Source organism: Cyprinus carpio, chromosome B19 (assembly GCF_018340385.1).
Source record: "Cyprinus carpio isolate SPL01 chromosome B19, ASM1834038v1, whole genome shotgun sequence".
Classification (NCBI taxonomy): Eukaryota; Metazoa; Chordata; class Actinopteri; order Cypriniformes; family Cyprinidae; genus Cyprinus; species Cyprinus carpio.
Genome location: NC_056615.1, coordinates 22,652,524 through 22,672,101, shown reverse-complemented (window position 1 = coordinate 22,672,101; position 19,578 = coordinate 22,652,524). Strand labels below are relative to the sequence as shown.

The 19,578-nt window shown below is 34.5% G+C and overlaps 1 protein-coding gene across 1 annotated transcript; it reads left to right on the top strand.

Annotated features, from left to right (window-relative positions):
• The first annotated feature begins 1,438 nt into the window (after positions 1–1,438).
• Positions 1,439–4,525, top strand: LOC109111997 (endothelin-1-like). Its single transcript, XM_042745584.1, has 5 exons — positions 1,439–2,002; positions 2,396–2,546; positions 2,656–2,793; positions 3,090–3,194; positions 3,602–4,525. The coding sequence occupies exons 1-5, from the start codon at positions 1,822–1,824 to the stop codon at positions 3,792–3,794; spliced, it is 768 nt and encodes a 255-aa protein (XP_042601518.1). The 5' UTR covers positions 1,439–1,821; the 3' UTR covers positions 3,795–4,525.
• The last annotated feature ends 15,053 nt before the right edge of the window (positions 4,526–19,578 follow it).

The following is a 19,578-nucleotide window of genomic DNA, read 5'->3' as shown; positions in this document are numbered from 1 at the left end:
CCATTGGGCAGGGACAGAGCTAGAGGCTAAACTGCTGCTAGTATTGCTTAATATACTTAATCTGCAATGATTTATACACACCAAAATGATTTGAAATTACTCTTTGAATCTAAATCAATTACAATTACAAACTAATCGATTAACAAATTAAGTTGTGCTAAAAAGCCTATTCTGTTTAACAGCAAGTTAATCTGTGACAATTTACCCCATATTGAGTGCTCCAGTTAACTTCAATTAACTTTACTGGGCAATATGGATGAATATGTTCAATTGTTTTTTTTATAGCCAAAACTTTAAAGTAAAAAAAAAAAAAAAAAAAAAAAAAAAAAAATTGACATTTTGATTTAACTACACTTTGAAACGTATCTATCCCCAGTCTACACTATATAAATATATAATCAGTGTTGTTGGGTAGGTTACCTTGGATATGTAATAGGTTACAGATTAAAAATTACCTTATTTAAAATTTAATTAGTAGTGTAACTATTTCAATTACTTTACTAAAGTAATGTAACTGATTACATTTGATAAATCAGTTCAAAGGCTACATTTCTAACAAATGTTTTCAACTGATAATCATTTTTAAAACCTTTGAACCAGGCAGGGTTAAGTTTACAGTAGCACACAACACTGATTACTGTGAGCTTTTTCAGAATCCTTTATCATTTGAATTAAGATTACAATAATTTATTTTTTTTAAAAACTGCCACCACAAACTCACTTTGATCTACTCTGAGATCATTCAGAGGTTAAATACAGATTTAAAACGATAAGGAATAGTTTAATAGCTTTGTTACTGTTTCTGAAGTCAAATCTTTGCATAGCTATGACATTCAGATGTAACACCCTTTGTGATCATTAACATTTTCATAAGTAACTATAGTAGTCAACATTTGAAGTGGATCAGAAAAGTTAATCAAAGTTGTCCTAAGACAAAAACGCGTTTTAGGTTTTAGGACAAATTTGATGAAAGGTTTTGATCCACTTCAAATGTTGATTAGTGTAATGTAATTATAAGGGAAGTCGTGGCCTAATGGTTAGAGAGTCGGACTCCCAATCGAAGGGTTGTGAGTTCGAGTCTCGGGCCGGCAGGAATTGTGGGTGGGGGGAGTGAATGTACAGCGCTCTCTCCACCCTCAATACCATGACTTAGGTGCCCTTGAGCAAGGCACTGAACCCCCAACTGCTCCCCGGGCGCCGCAGCATAAAATGGCTGCCCACTGCTCCGGGTGTGTGTTCACAGTGTGTGTGTGTGTTCACTGCTCTGTGTGTGTGCACTTCGGATGGGTTAAATGCAGAGCACAAATTCTGAGTATGGGTCACCATACTTGGCTGAATGTCACGTCACTTTTTTTAATTACACATTTTTTCTCGGTAAATGTAACTGATTACAGTTACATTTATTTTGAAATTAAATTACGTAACTCCGTTACATGCAACTAGTTACTCCCCAACACTGTATATAATAGACAGAAATACAAATAACACTACATTTATTACTCACAGTATTCCTGAAGAGAAACCTCGTTTGGAGTCTCAGGTCTGAGCGGTCTGTATTCGCGCGCCCTCTACTGCTCCGTATGAAAACTGTACTCAGTTAAAACAGCTTACCATTAAAAAACTTGGCACCAGTCGGCCGCCCGGCGTCTCCATCCCGCTGGAATCTCAGGAATACAAAGTTCTTATCTCGCTCCACACGTTGCTTGTCGGTGACTATTAACAAACAGCATTGTGTTCGCGCGAGCGAGCGGGCGGGAGGCGGAGAAGGCGCGTATATAAGCGCTCCTGTACAGGAGTGTGCTCTGGATTACAGAAAGATGCATGAGTGCACTGAGAAGACTGCAGTTTAATAGAGCAAAACAGAACCTTTTGAGCAGTTTGCGAATTTATTGGATTATCACAATTTGCGCCGAATCAGGGATTTGCATAAGATTAAATAAAATGGATTTGAGGATTATTTTCCCAGTGTTGTCCATGCTGTCATCTGGATTTTTTGACTTGGGTATGTACTTAATTTACATCCAATATTTGTGTTAAAGATTATTTGAGTGCTTTTAAAATAGTTTTCTTAATTACTGTTAAAAGTTTTTAAAGTTTACATTAAGTATTAAACAATCTGTAACGTGTCAAAATACAGACCTAAAAGTGCAGGTGTGATTAAGTATAAGAGTAGTGCATTAAGACCTTGCTTAAACAACCTATAAACACATGCAAGATAAAGTTTTAATATTCTCGTAGACTATATGACGAGCATCACTGTAATTTTTAATTGAGCGTGACAAATTATAGCTTTTCCAGTCCATCAAACACAGTGTAAAAATCACAGTGCGTGCTTGTAGGTAGAATTCTTTATGTTGCAAAACCTTATGAATTCAACATAATTTTGTAATTTTAGCTGCTCCAGCATCTTTGGGTCATGGCACAGCACAAGGCACGCCGATCTCTGTGCGACACTCCAGGACTAAGAGGTGTTCCTGCGCAAGTTTTATGGATAAAGAGTGTGTCTACTTTTGCCACCTGGACATAATATGGGTCAACACACCAGAGTAAGTCATTATAGTTCATGACTTAAAAAGAAAATAAATAAATCTTTAAATCATTTTTGAAGGATGGCATGACTAACATTGTCTTCTAATTATTTTTTCTTTCCCTCAGGCGAACAGTGTCATATGGACTTGGAAACGCTCCACGTAAGAAGCGCTCAATAACAGAACCTGTTGTGCCCAAGTCACGCTGCAAATGTGCAGATAGCCAAGACAAAACATGCTCTTCATTCTGTCAGCCGAACAATGCGTAAGTACACACTGAATGCTAATAACATGAACGTCATCATAGCTCAAAGCCAGATAGTTTTAATCTGAAGACCAATTTCAAGGTCACAAAACGTACTGGTTAAAAAATATTTGGGACACACTTGTTTTCCCGAGCACGAGCTGTGTGTGGGAACCTCAGTAATGCTCTAAGGCATAATAGCTGTCACTGCATGACTTGACGAACTTGCAGAAACAGGTTTTAGTTCTATTTGTGGGCTTTTATCAAACTTGTTCAGGAATTGACTGCTCATGCCTCATATGAACTTTCTTTTTTAGGCATAAAGCAGCATCAGACAAGGCAATCCATGCCGCCCAGGGCCAAGATTGTGCCGAGAAGCAATGCAAGCACAAGCTGGCAGACAAACAGACAAAGATGAAACAGTAAGACAAACCGCATACACTAAAAATATATTTATATAGATAGCAGCACATTCCCATTCTCACATACATTTAAGAAATAACTGGATGCTTTAATTACAAGCCTCTCTAAGACTGATGTCTCTTGTGGCTGTGACAAATTACCTGTCTTTAATGTTCATAGCAGATATAAGCACATTCACTTTGAAATTAAATAGTTTTTTTTAAGACTGAAGTATAAAGTGGAATTTACTTTCAATGTGTTTAGCTAGATACAGTTTAAATAAGAATCTTAAATGCAAATTTGGGGGCACTAGTGTTGTTTTTTCCTGTATACACACAAATACAATTAGTACTTGACAAGTAAATCTGGTCAAGGGTTCTACCTGTGTTTGCCGTGATATGAACCTCATTGCTTTGTTTTTCTATAGAGTGAAAAACACAGAACATATTGGTGACATCCTCTCCAGGGTGAGGGCCATCAAGAGGATCCATCTTCTCCTGGAGAAATGGCGAGTGAGGCAGCACCACAGGGCACGAGCATGGACGTCCAAAACGCTGCCTCATAGAGATCAAGCTAAGCTTTTGTCCTTTGCTGATCCACCACAGGATGTACCTGAGTAAAAGACCCCTCTCTGCTCATTCATCACACACGTCTTGTGAATTCATGCCATTGGGTGTCATCAGGTGTGTTGGAATACCTGCAGATGCAAGCGTCTTGGATTGTGGTGTTTGTCATGTGGCCTCCACCCTAGAGGAGAGTCTGCATCAGTGTGGAGTTGTGGAGCTCAATGGGATGAAAAACCAAGAGAGATGTTCACTAAAACAAACCAAACCTCAAAAATATAAAGACTAACCTCTATCAACTCTAAACATTTCTGACCTAGACCTTTGGTGCATGGGATAACTAGTTGGACAAGCCAAGTGGGACATTTAAATTAAACTGATTGCATATAAAGATTACTGTATGCATTGAAGATACTTGTTGCACAGGAGGAATATGCTGTAACTAAATTAAACTGTGGAATCAGGGATTCCAGGAACCTAAAGTGGTGTGTGACGCCCATCAGAGGACACTGAACATCCAGCCACCACAAGCCCAAAACTTTTTCTTGGATCTTTTTACTGGACTCATTCTTTTTTATTTACTGTAAAGCAATGAAGCTCTGCAAATGCGTCAGTGCATCAATGGAATTGCTGTTTTTCACATTTATGTTAAATATTTATCTTTAGCCATATTGGTTAATAAGATTTTTGTCAGTGTTATTTCAATGAAATGATAACATTTAATTGCCATTAATGTGGTAAACATTGTTAGGTAATAATAAATATTTTGCATTATTTAAACAACTTCAGTTGCTTGTGAATTTGTATTATTTTACGTCCCACAGAAATGCATAATTTCATTCGTTCCAACATTAACATTTAATAGAACAGAATTACGTCCCCCAACTACAGAATATATGTCTTAACAAAAAAAAAAAATATATATATATGTATAGTAAAAGTAAGCAGTCTCTGTGCTGATTTTAAAATTGTGCATTCTTGAGCAAATGTGACAGATAAAAGACAAACAGTAAACACTTTCAATAATAGTCGTTTTTTATATATATATAGTTTTTTATTAAAAAATAGGATGCTTCATAAAGCATAAACAAGCCTTTTCAAAAACATAAACAATCATGCATGACCGGAACACAAAAAGAGCAGGTAACATTCAGAGACATTACAGGGATTAGTCAGTTGAAGAACAGTGCATTCATTTTAATGTGGCCTTAAAGCTCTAGAAAGATGTACTTCACTGAAAGCCTTACCACCTACAATATAGTTTAACCAGGTGCAGAGAGCAAGCTTTCAATGAACACAGGTGAGATTGTTTATGTGTGTGCTGAAATGGGCACATGAAAGATGAAAGGTGAAGAAAATTGGATATGGCAAACTAGTCTTTATCCATGATACAGTTATAAACCAAAACAATGAGTGTCATCTTAAGTTGAAAGTGAACCATACTAAAACACAAAAATGGGAAATGATCCCTATGTACAAATTACCCTGGAAAAAGATCAAAACTTCACATTTTAAATGATTTAGGATTTACTTTTCAGTTAAATAGATGGGCTGAAATAGTTAGTAAAATGTTCTTCAAAAAAAAAGCACTTATGAAAAAAATATGTATGGCAAAACTGGAAGCACTGAAAATAAAGTGAAACATAATTTCTATTGACAGCATCATCCTTGAACCAAAACGTCTTTGTCTGGCTCCAGGTGTGAGGTCTTGGATATTTTGGTCTGAACAATTGTGACTATTAGCCTGTCAAATAATGCATAAAATAATAGTAAATAAATAAAATATTATTATTAATAATAATAAATATTATATTATTAATTTATTATTAAATATATGCATATAAATGATATACAACAGTGTTACATGCTCTAAAGTTACTTTATATGCAATTAATTAAATTGGTTTTAATTTACACTTATAAACATCCAAAAAGTTTATTATATCCCTAATGTTTTATTAAAGAATTAATGAGACTCCACCTATACTGCATTCCTGCTTTACAAGAGCTTTAGAAAAGACACATAAGGATATACACCCTGCAGGGAATTTCCAATAGATCCTTTTGATTGGTGAATTTTAGCTTGTCTTTGTCCATACGTGCAGAAGGGAGAAGAAAGAGAGAGAAAGAAATACTCTTAGATCAGCCTGTAAAAGGCGAGTACAAAGGCTATCTCTTCTCCTGAGCTGTGCACCATACGCATGCAGGTCTCCAGGGGCCGGGAAAACTGGCGTAAGTCATTATGGCTTGAATAGAGCTTGAGCACAAATAATAGCCCATTATGGCACAAGGAATCTCCTCGAACCGACAGGCATTGAGCAAACAATGGAAGATACTCAGGGAGGGGCGGACACGCCTCGGGCTTCTGACGTCTCTGCGTGCTGCCGGGGTCACCGCCCTCAGTTACCTTCACACATACAAATGCAAACAATGCATCCACCTTACACACACACACACACACACACCATGCCATATAATAACACAAAACATTGACGCAAACGTAAATTCCAAGGGCATCCCGGGACTGTGAATTTGAGGCTAATGGCTGTTTCAGCTGAAACCCTTCACTCATCATCTACGAACGAGACGGGCGTTATGAGAGTTGATTGATGGGATCAGGGCTTGTTGAATGGGTGCTGATCAGTGTTTTAAATGATCTAGGCTGTCTTTTACACTCATAAAAGTTCCAGTTATTCTTTAGATTGGCCAGAGATTCTCCCCGATAAATAAATGTGTCATGGGAGTGCAAATTCCACAGGTGTGTTGTCTCGCTAATATGTCTGCGGTCGACCATCCACCTGGTGGAGAGTGATGACACATTAACTCTATTGCAAAACTTTGTAGGCAGCATAAATGCACACTAACTTGGAAAACTGTGCCCTGCTACACTGCTTGGGCAAAATTTAAAAACAGCTCTGCATGTATTCTGCATGAATTTGACATTTCCAGAACATAGTGCAATAAACTAAGTGAGCAAATTTTAATTTCAAGAGGGCAGCAAGGTAACAGAAATGATAGTTTAATTCAGTATTGAATGAAAATATGTCGAAATAAAATTATTTTACACAATATTTGTGTACTTTTATGGTTATTAGAAGCCACATCATTAGCTTACCAACAAGCTAACATCATCTATTGTGAGACAATATAATATAAAAAACCTTATTTATGCTCACCACGGCTGCATATGTTTGATTAAAAATACAGTAAAAACAGTAATACTGTGAAATATTATTACAATTTAAATGAGTTGTTTTCTAAATGAATATATTTAAAAATGTTATTTATTTCTGCAATGGCAAAGATGAATTTTCAGTATCATTAATCCAGTCTTCAGTGTCACATGATCCTTAAGAAATCATTTTAATATGCTGATTTTCTGTTCAAGAACATTATTTTTCTTTTTTTATAATTATCAATGATCAAAACTGTTGTGCCGTTTAATATTTATTTTTATTTATGCTTATTTTTGTTTAATTTTTGGATTAAAAAAAACTATTTTTTTTAATAGAAAGGTCAAAAGAACAGCATTAATTTGAATATATTAACTGGCCTCAGAATTTGGCATTTAGAATTTTAAACAGAGCTTTCATTTCACATGGTCATTTACAAGAATCGGCATAGGCTTCATTCAGCACACTGTCTTTTCAACCTAATCCAGCTTTCTCTGTGGTAAACACACAACTCAGACACACACACCCACACACCCTCTATGCCTCCAGTCATCTCCATCAGCAACAAAACAACCTCTGAAAGCTATTATGGAAGATCCCCAAAACATTCTCAGAATTCTTTCTTGACAGACAGCAATTTGCAAATATCTAATGAGCTCAGATGTACGCACTTTGCTTACTGTGCTTGTCTAATATCAAAATGTAGCACAATAGATGGCAGGAACATTCAAGTCATCTATAAATTAAATGTAGTATCACAATCTGGACTACTGACTATTTACAGTACATAATGTCTTTTTCTCCATCACAATTTTAGAAAGGCATTGAGCAATTACTAGTGTTTGCAAACTTTGTAAAAATACTGTCCATGTGAGGTTCTTGCAAAACTCTAAAAGATACTGAGAGATGAAGAGACTGACTCCTTGTACACAATGTCACATCAGACATATCAGAGAATAATTATAATATTGTGTTTTTTACAAGTTACTAAATAGTAAAGTTGCTATTTTGACTTACATATTTCCATTGCATTCTAATTTTACATGACTCTAATTCACTTTGCTAGTAAGTATATTACAGTATATCCCTAACAGAGGTAAAATCCTTCAGCGCCAAGAAGACTTGATATAACATGCATAACAGCACAGTTATTTTCAGATCAGATCCCATCTTTTGACAGTGCCAGATAGGAGAATATCATGTGTTTGTACCCAGAAGAAGAAACTGAAAGATACACTGCCTATTTTACCAGAATAAAACGGTGTATGTTTCATATTTCACTTGCAGAGCCATCTAAAACAAGTATAAACCTACAGCTTTCAGTTCACAAAAACTGGCATACAATTGATAAGACCGGAAAGACATTTCTAATTTAACAACAACAACAACAACAACAACAAAAACATTTCAAATAAATGCTGTTCTTTTGAACAATTCATCAAAGAATCCTGAAAAAGCAGTTTCCACAAAAATATTAACTGTTCAGCATGCATTGTAATAATGAGTGTTTCCGGTAGCACTTTATTTTACAGTAATTTTCAGTGTGTACATAATATGTACTGATAGCAATTATAATAACTAGGTAATAACCAGGTACTAAGCCTGAACCTGCACCTAAACCCATGTAGTGACCTCATAGTACCCAGTACTTTCCTAGGTAAGTACACTTAAAGTACATGTACTGTAAAATAAAGTGTAAGCATGTTTCTTTAACACTTTAACAGCAGATTAAAATGATTTCTATAGAAAAACAGGTACAAACCTACAGCTTTCAATTCACAAAAACTGGAATAAACCTGAAGATAAGTTATTATTCTACTACTTAATTACTAAAAACATCTTGTAACAGATTACGTCACACGAGTGTTTCGAGTAATATTCTGCAATACAAAAAGCATGCGTGCGAATGGGCTGTGGTCATGAACTCATCTAGTCTTTCAGATAATACTGTATTCCCTTGCACTTGACATTTAAACACCCAAAAGATTAAACACCATATATAGGTGCTGCAGGCAAAACCCACATGCTGAAAATAGAAAAGTGCTCCAAGTGCATTCCAGCATGCTGCATCATCAAAGAATCATCAAAGCATCCTGGCACGAAACACAAAGGCCTCTGGGTACTCTAGGGTCCCCTGCCGCCACATGCCAGACAACACCTTTTACCTTGTTCCAGTTGAGTAGAAATGTCTCCTTTGGCTGAACCATCTCTGTTTAGGAAGTCTGGTTATGAGAAGGAACGCCTATGCCAAATCTTGTCTTCCGTTAGGAGGATACAATACCATTCTGGTGAACTCCTGTTGAAATGCAGAATAATTTTATGCCACCAAAAATTTAAGAGCTGTGCTAATGAGTTCAAATCTGCTGTAATATGAAATATCTTTTATTAAAAGAAAGTAAAGAAGGAAGGAAGGCAATGCAAATATGCATTAAATTGATCAAAAGTGTCAGTGAAGACATTAATACTATTTAAATGATTTTCATTTTTAAATAAATTCTGCTCTTTTAATCTTTCTATTCATCAAAGAATCCAAATCTAGGTCTAATACGTGTCTTTGTTTATATGTTCAAGCACAAATGATGTATAAAAGTCATGTAACGGCTGCAATTTTAATATAAGTCGTCTTATTTGCCATTTGAAACAATCCAGACAGATGAAGCTCTGTTGGAAAAAAGATCCAAAGATTTCCTCCTGAAATTAATGCCACAAAACAAGACACTGTTTTATGTCGGAGGCTCCTGACAGCACTAATGGGGTTCTGTTAAGCTGAGGACACACATTCTTTCATGGATTTTTTTCTAAACCAACTTTTTTTAATACTCCCCTCACTCTCATGTACTGTAACTGAAGCCTACTTGACATCGCATACCACACTAACAGGCTGAACAAAAACAAATGAGATAGGAAACACTATCCTGGGGAAGGGGTTCCTCCTCTATGCTGAAAATCACTGACCTCATTTTCAACAAAACTGCACTGAATACTCTATCTACAAAATTCCCTTTGAGGTGTCTTTGAGTACTTAAGTCTGAGTACTCATGTTAAGTAGGTGTTATCCTGCACAACATGATTAACTCAAGTACAACATTGACATGAATCATCATGAGTTCCACAAAAATATTATGTAGCACAAATATTTTCAACTCTGATAATAATAAGATAAGTTTTTCTCAGTGTTTTCTGAAAGATCATGTGACACTGAAGACTGGAGTAATGATGCTGAAAATTCAGCTTTGCATCACAGGAATAATTTACATTTTAAAATATATTCAATTAGAAAACAGTTTTTAATATAATATCTCACAATAATATCTCACAATTATACTATTTTTACTGTATTTTTATGTCACACAAATGTAGACTTGGTGTGCATAAAAGACTTCTTTCAAAAACATGACCCAAACTATTGAGCATATGGGTACCACTGAGCCGATCTCAGATCCCGAGGTGCCAGTTTTTGTGAATGGGGTTTCACAGTCATTGTAACCCATTAACATGTAATTTCAGACACAACATGGACAGCCGGTGTCTCCGCTTCCATTATGCTCAACTTTCCTACATAAGAGGACAGACAGAAAGAACAGAGTTATTATCTTACCTCTATTATCTTATGACACATAAAACATCAGCAGCACACCACAGAATGTTCTGGCCGAAATTACAGAATAAAAACACAAATAAATGCATGATGTTTCCAGAAATGATTCAGTCACTGGTGATCAATCAGTGCATGTTTCCACAGTGTTTCAGAAGAGATTCACTGAGAAAACGCTGTAATAGCCACCTGCTCTTTTTGTAACATTAAGGCCTAATGACTTGACCTCTTCCCCTTCTGCTTCTCGTGCACTCAACAAGATTTATGTCAAAACACTAAACAACAGCTTTTATTGGGGCAATTCAGAGGGGTTTCAAGCTATTCAGAGCACCCTTGTGAAAATACGATTCATTTGAAGCCGCTTCTATATGAAACCTTGCAACTGTCATTATGAAATCCAGTTAGTATTAATGCGTGAACTGCTGGAATGTCATTCAGACAGACCTCCATCCAATGAAATTTCTGGGTTTCTCTATAAAAAAAAATTTTTATACTAAATATAGGCCTACTTAATTATGCAGTTTAAATAAGAAACAAGGTATAATGAAAATACAGTTGTAAAAAATTTTAGCACACTGTTGCAACTTGCAAGAAATCCAATACTGAAAAAGAAACGTGACTTCTTCAGACACTGACACAATATGAAATGCCTCAAGAAGACCTCATGAGCAAAATAAATATTGCTGTGCCAATAAAGATTAGATTTCTAGCAAGCCATGGCAGTGTGATGGATTTTCTTTGTAAGTTTTCCAACACACCTGCCAGTATTCAGGTTTGCAAAGAGTGTTTAGTAAACAGTTCCTTTATCAGTTCTTCAACGGTTCCTTTATTTAGAATCTTTTATCAATCAGGTGGTTTAAAATTATATACGTTAAACAACTGAATTAATTTTTAAATACAATAATTTAATCCAATTCAAAGGTAAAACACCAACAGCAAGAATAAATAAATAAATAAATAAATAAATAAATTTGTTTGAATGAATTTAATTAATTTTATAATTAAATAAATGAATCTCATTTAAGAGCAAAATGCCAACTGTATCAAATTAAAATAAAATAAAATAAAATAAAATAAAATAAAATAAAATAAAATAAAATAAAATAAAATAAAATAAAATAAAATTATTTTCTTGTATTTTCTGATATTTTCTTCATCACTGTCAAACACAAAATTCCATATCTCGGTTTATTCATTCTTACAGAAATAGTGTCACTCACAATTTGCCCAAACGATGATGGGGGAGAGTGACATGACATCAACCGCCCACACATTTAAATTGCAATTAATTATTTTTTTTAGAATAGAGAGGTTAAGTTTAACTTTAGTTATATGTAGCTAAAGTTAACAACAAATGAGTCTGTGAGGGTTGTGTGATAGTGTGCGGTGAAGGAAAGCAGGCTGTCTGGACTCACACTGGGATGTTTTCATACAGATACTGATGTCACTGCCCTGAATCCGTCTCTCCAGCAGACGTGTGTCTCGCGGCATGAAACAGGTCAAAGCAGGGGCCACGAGCATGGAAAACATACAAAATACCTGTCTGTCAGTTATGGCACACTCATTTTCAGAGAGAAATAGCTCACATTCCCAACTGTTATTGCGTTAAATGCTTGAATTACAGAACAATGTAAAACCTAATGAGTTGAAATGATAAGGAAACCAACTGCTTTGGAAAAACAAAGGAATTAAAAAATTAAGTGCTATAAATTGCACTGCTGTTCACAATTTTGGGCTTGATACAACTGTATGTTTTTGAAAGAAGTTTCTTGTACTCACCAAGTCTGCATTTATTTGATCAAAAACAGCAAAATTGTGAAATATTATTACAATTTAAAATAAATGTTTTCTAATTGAATATAATTTAAAATGTAATTTATACCTGGGATTTTTAGTATCATTACTCCAGCCCTGTCTTATGTTCTCTATTTTTTAATTTTTTAGGATTCTTTGACGAATAGAAAGTAAAAAAAAGTACAACATTTATTTGAAATAGAAATCTTTTGAAAAATTATTAATGGTTTAAATGCCACTTTGATCCATGTAATGCATCCTTTCTGAATAAAAAACTGACCACAGACATTTTAGAATATTTGCTTTGTTATTAACATTTTGTTAAGTAGTTATTATTCAAGGTCAACAGTGCCAAATAATATAATGAATATGAATGGTAATTATTGCAGTAAAGCTTGCAGCAAAATGCAAACATAGTGATTCACTATTCAAATATTACTATTGTCAGTATTGCAAAAACAGCACATCTGCTCTCAATAATGTTGAAAAGAAATATTATCTTTACATTATATGCATAGATTTGATGTGGTTGTTTTCAAGTGTACCAATTCCATCTATCCATACAGCCTCTGTCTTTCTGATATCAGGCCTGAGAAGGGGACGCCCAGAGTGTTTTTGTGGTTGCTGCAGCTGTGGGTGTCTTTGTCTCTCATACAGGCGGTCAGAATTCCCAAAGCTGTGCCCATGCTCTGCCATGGAAATCTGAGTGGCTGGAGCCACAGAGGTCACCACACAGCAATGATTCACTCCACATACCTTGACCACACTGTGCATACAAGGTTTAAATAAGACAAATAATGTTTAAAGAAAATGTGAGTGCCCTGTTGCAACTTGCAAGAAATTCAATATTGGGAAAAATGTTCAGTCACGCGACTAACAATGTGAAATACCCCAAGAAGGCTGCATATCCAAATATTTATTGCTGTGCCAAAAAATATTAGATTTCTAAAAAGCTATGGCAGTGTGAGAGTTTTTTTGTAATATGTCCAACACGCCTGCAACCATTCAGGTGTTTATTTACTATACAGTTTTATCAGCTAGGTGATTTATAACGATAATTTAGTTAAATAATTAATATTAATATAATTTAATTTAATTTAAGGGTAAAATGCCGCTGCTAAAATAAAATAAAATAAAATAAAATAAAATTCACTTATGAGAAATAATTTAAGTGCACAAAGGCTGTATATTTACAAAACCTTTTTTTTCCCTCTTTTATCATCCAGTTGATTTTTTAATTAAAATTTAGTTAAGTAATTAAAATTAAATAATGGCCAAGTTAAATAATTTAATTTAATGGTAAAATGGCAATAGCCCCAAATAAAAAAATTAAATAAACCAAAATACAATAATAAAATAAAAATAAAAATCAGTTTTATTATATTTTATTAGCTAAATAAGTTACAATTTTTAATTAGTTAATTAAATCAATTTAATATTTAAATTAAATAATTCAATTTTATAAAAGGGTAAAATGCCAATAGTGCCAAAATATAAATTAAACAAATATATATATTTATATTAATATATATATATATATATATTTTTTTTTTTTTTTTTTTTTTTTTTTCAGACAGCCCAGTTCTTCTCCTCTGTGCTTTTTTTCAGCCAGTGTCCGTGTGTCTGTATGCATGTGTTGTTTGAGGAAGCATGCTGGCAGTGTCTGCACTAACATCCTGTCGTCTGCCATCAACAGTTGTTTGCGTCTGTGCCACAATTGTTTGAGGGCCTTTTTCCATGCGATCACCATCATCAAGTTCGTCAAAGGAATTTCTACAATTCAGTACAGTAGTTTATAGGAGGGGTAACTGTACATGGAATCTTACACTACTGGAATTCCGGGCCTAAATGAATAAACTTGACGTATTTGCATTTTGTCAAGTGCCAGGAATCTTTGATGCCATTTAAAGCCACAGGCACTAAAAAACAACAACAACAACAAAAAACCTTAGCACATTAAAAAGCCACTGGCAGATATAAAAATGTTTAATACATATTTTTAAACAATAACTGTATAATGAATATATAGTCTGTAATTTAAATTGTGTTATCTTATAAATATTCATAATATGCATATGTAGAGGACTAGATACTTCCACCTTTTGTAGACAAGCAGATTTAGCTTTGAGGGGAAATGGACCAGAAACCACATTTTAGCACCTTACTGAGTAAAATAATTATACAAATTAGGTAGGCCAAACATGCACACCAAATAAATGCTGATTGCAATTTGCTTTCATTGCATGTATTGGTAAACACCAACAGCAATGCAATGAAATGAAATGTGATGCAATGAATATGTGATGCAATTAAATGCAATGCAAAGCAATGCAATGCAATGCAATGCAATGAAATTAAATGAATTGAAATTATGGTTGTTTTATTTACACATAATCTCTGTTCCATATATTTTCCTGCCAGAAGCACTTTACAGATTAGACTGGAATGCAGTGCTAAACTAACAGAACCAAAAGGTCCTGCCTGGACACAGCAGTATGAACACATTTATCGTGCTGTCCACTGCTGTTTGCTCAAGTGACAACTGCATCCTGTCTGAAAAGTGTCGCTCTCATTTTCAGACCTCTGCATCCGAAGCAGACTGCAGTCTGGCTCCTATCGCGCGCTTATCTCCCGCCTCAAACATGGCAAACGCTGGCTGAAATTCAGACATCTGCACGCTACAGGACAGTGCAGAATTTCCCTTTCAGAGTGCATTGGATACGGCAAGGTATATCTGAGTTTGGCATGAGATAACTTGCATTCTCTAGCAGACTGTTTATGCACTTAAAGTGATAGTTCACCAAAAAATTATTTATTTACCCTCACACACAGTTTTTCTTAGAAAAATCCTAAAATCTTATTTTTTAAATTTTGCTGTTGCATTTCACAGAAAAACAAGAATCATATACTCACCTTCTTGTTTTGGAATAACAAGAAGGTGAGTATATGATGACAGAATTTTCATTTTCACTATTCGTTTTTTCTTTGTTATCTTGCACATTGCTGAGATAACGATGGATTGCATTGAATAAAGGATGAAAAGATAGATGCATGAAACACACTACCCACATCCTCTCAGTTTATATTTGTTATTTGTTTTGTTTTTTTTTGGTATTTTTTTTGTTTTTTTATTCTTGTGTCCTCTTGTCACGAGCAGAGATTCTACAAGAATCAAAACAAACAACTTTCAGAGGCTCTTTTGAGGAGCAGGGATGTGCACTCCTGAGTGATGGGTGCTGGGCTACAGAAGGATGCTCTCATTAGAGGTGTCTAGTGTGGAAGCTGGTGGCTGCTGGTGTTAGTTCAGGGTCAGCTCATCTGTTCATACAGGTTTCTGCATACACAAACATGTCCAGCGCTCTCACACATGAAGACCCGCTAAAACACACACACACATGCACACAAACTGCTCTAAGTATCACATTTGATCAAAATTCATTGCAGCTGCAGGACAGATTAAAAGATAAGAGAAAAGACAAAAATGTTTTTTTTTGTATCACAAAATTTATCACGAAAGTATTAGCACAGAGATACACTACAGAGCTTCACATCAACATAAAAATAATTTCAGGTCTTATGCACAATTTATTAATGCATGTCATTCTGAAGAACAATTCTTTATTATCTTTAATTAAAATATCTATAACTTGCCCTACAACTGACTTTAATTTCTGAATTGCCATCAAGTCCTCTCATTTAATGACTCTCCAAATCACCTGGTTATGTAAGAATCATTAGCTAGAGGTCATTTACATATAAATCTCAGGCATAGTATCAAAAACAGCCTACCACTGTACATAGGGTCTAAAAGAAAAAAAAAAGGAGGTTTTGGATGTTTATGATGACAAACAAGAGGCAAAACAAAACAAAACAAAAACACATAAAATCAACCTGGAGAAAATATTAAATAAAAATGCAAAAATAAAACTGCTAAAAATTAAGTAACTTAATTCATCTACATTGGAGATTTAGGATGACAAACAAGAAACAAAACATAAAAAAATACCTGGAGAACATATGAAATATTTTATTGAGAAAAATGTATTGAGATATATATATATATACACACACACACACACATGTATATATACACATATATATATGTATATATATGTATATATATATATATATATATATATATATATATATATATATATATATATATATATATATATATATATATATATATATATATGTATATATATATTATATATGTATATATATATTATATTATATATATATATATATAATATATATGTATATATTATGTATATATGTATATATGTATATATGTATATATATATATATATATATATATGTAATATATATATATGTATATATATATATATAATATATATATATATAACCCTCTTAATTTACTGGGGGTTTAGAAGACAGGAAAAATCTATTAGGCTACAAATATTAAAACCTCTTATTTATCTCTGTTGAATGTTTAGTACGAAAAACAAGTGACAAATACACATAAAACACATTAAAAAACTTTGGCACTTTTGCACCTTAAAATTTTTTGACTAGTTGTCCTCAACTCAATCATTAGTAATTGTTAGTAAGTTAGCTCTCTATTAATTCAATATCTGCTGAACAAATAAATGCATCTAGACCTCTTTTTTTTTTCTTTTTTTTTTGTTAGTTTCAATATTTGGTTACACTTTGGATTAGGGAACACATTCACTATTAACTAAGAGTTTTCTAGCAGTTTCTGCAGCTTATTATTAGTTAGTAAGGTAGTTGTTAAGTTTAGGTATGTTGCAGGGTTTTGTTTATTGTTAGTCAGGTATGTGTAGTTTTGGGTTTGTATGTGGGACTAATATTTAGTGATATAGAGTATGTATTTTAGTAATATCAAAGACTACAGAATACCCAAGACCTATCACTCCTTTAGTTTTGAATGGGGAAAAATGCAACGCTCAATTTGGCCGCTCAATCGCAGGAAGCCCCGCCTTCTGAATGAAGGAGCCAATCGCTAATTGGTAAAGTCAGCATGTCACTGCACCTGCTGTTAGAAGCGTCCCGGTTGCTATAGAAACAGCGTTCTGAGACGTGCACTCAGGACTGCGCATGCGCACTGGCTGATCTAGCCTGAATAATAAGCTTTTTGTAATGCTATTTGAGTAAAATAAACAACATTCATGACACAGATGTTATCAGATTTCTTTGGTGATTTCAAATATGAAATTTAATCGCAAGCCTAGTGAACAGTTTTGTAGAATTTGATGTTTCCCCATTCAAAGAGATAGGAGTTGTACTTGGATGCCCGAGAGGCGTTTCAAAGATGGCTGCCGAATGACATGACTTGTCTTAAAAGGACTTTGGTAATATGCATGCTAATAAGCAGCTAGTAAATACTAAGAAATATTCCTTAAAATAAAGTGTTGCCCAATATTTTTAGCAGCTTTGCTTTAAAGGGGTTGAATTCAGAGACACAGTTTCTCCGAGAGGGTTTCAGACAGTCTGTCAGCACACTGCTACTCCACGAATCACCGCTACAGCCATCAAAGTCACATTCACCACCTTCAGTAATATATTTGAACATAATTACTGTCATCAGCCAGGATCTGAAGTTCAACAGAAGCCGGTGAAAATCCTTCACCAGCTTTGATTGAGTTTATGATGAGGCCAAAGGTCAGCAGGGTGATGAGCCTAAAGAAAAAAGAAAAATAACCTAACTGAACAAAGCCTTCCATCGTCCCTCATCCATGTCTGTGCCGTTTTCACCCCAGCTTCCCTGAAAAGCAATGAACCAGAAAAATGTATGTTGCTCTGAGGGGAAAGAAAGACTAGACAACAAAGACAAAGGGTGCAGCGAGAGAGAGGGTCCTTTCAGTGAGAGGCTAAAGGTGATAAGTTACTCTCAGGAGGCGCCGTGGTTTAAAGAGGATCCGCTGGTGGGCCTGGACTCACTCCATGTGCTGAATGGACTATAGACGACCATTATGTCCCAGTCAAAACCTCAGGATTGAGTTACGGCTATGCTTCAAAGGCCTTCAGCTCTATACCTATTCCACTTCACCTGCCCCGTGTTCTTCACTTCCTACCACTCTCTTCTCTTTCTTTCCCTTTCATTAAGCATTAGCAGCATGTTTCTGTTAGAAATGATTGCGAGTGCAGAGCTTTTGTGCAACTTTTTTGGCTCCCTTTCAAATAATGAGTGTGAAGTTGAATTAGAATTGGAATGACAGGATGAGGAAAGTTGACATCAAGTTGTCAAAAAAAAAAAAGTGTATTTCCTTGTATCTGCATTTTTTTTCTTAGATATATGTTCAGTACTGTCAAAACAACTCAAACTTTTAACAATTAATGTTTTTAATTTTGCCAGATAGCACTACTACCTTTAAGTTTGAGGTCAGTAAGATTTTTTAATTTTATGAAAGAAGTCTTTTATGATCAAGGGTGCATTTATTTGATCAAAAATACAGTAAACATGGCAATATTGTGAAATATTCTTACAATTTAAAAGAATTATTTTCTAATTGAAAATATTTAAAAATATAATTTATTCTGTGATGATGAGCATCATTACTTAAGTTATCAGTGTCACATGATCCTTCAGAAATCATTCTAACAAGCTGATTTGCTTATATTTTTTGTAAACTGTGATAATTTTTTTATTGATTCTGAGATGAATAGAAAGTTCAAAAGAACAGCGTACCAAATTTTTGAATAGTTGCATATATAACAATATACTTCAAGTATGCTTACACGGATCATTGTATAGGTGTCAAAGTTTTTAGATTAATTTATTCTATATTATATTATATCCTATTTTTTAATTCAAATGAACTGAACACTGAAACTCTGTGAACTCCGTGTGGCATGAGATAAATACTATTTATTATTTTATTAATTTATTGAGATAGACATAAAATATCAAATGAAACCATTGTGGCTCACATTCAACATTTCCAAAACACTGACTCACTTGTTTTGCCACTGAAAGCTTTTGCAGTTTCAATTTCTGCACCAAGTTTCCTCACAGACATTAATTCAACTTGTTTAAGCACTGTGGTATTCTTAGCCGCCTCCAAAAAGCAAATATTTTCAGGCGTGTATCTGCTGTACAATGAATATATGAGTCTCGTATATTCAGTTACTTTCTTTTCACAAAGGTGTGGCTTTATTGAATTCACCTGCCATTTCACAGAGCAGCATCTGTGGGCATGCGTTGCCAACCACTGTGTTGACACCCTTTGTTTGTAGATACCATAGAAAACTTTCGCTGCCGGCTGCAATAATTGCATACCTGATGAATCATGCGTATC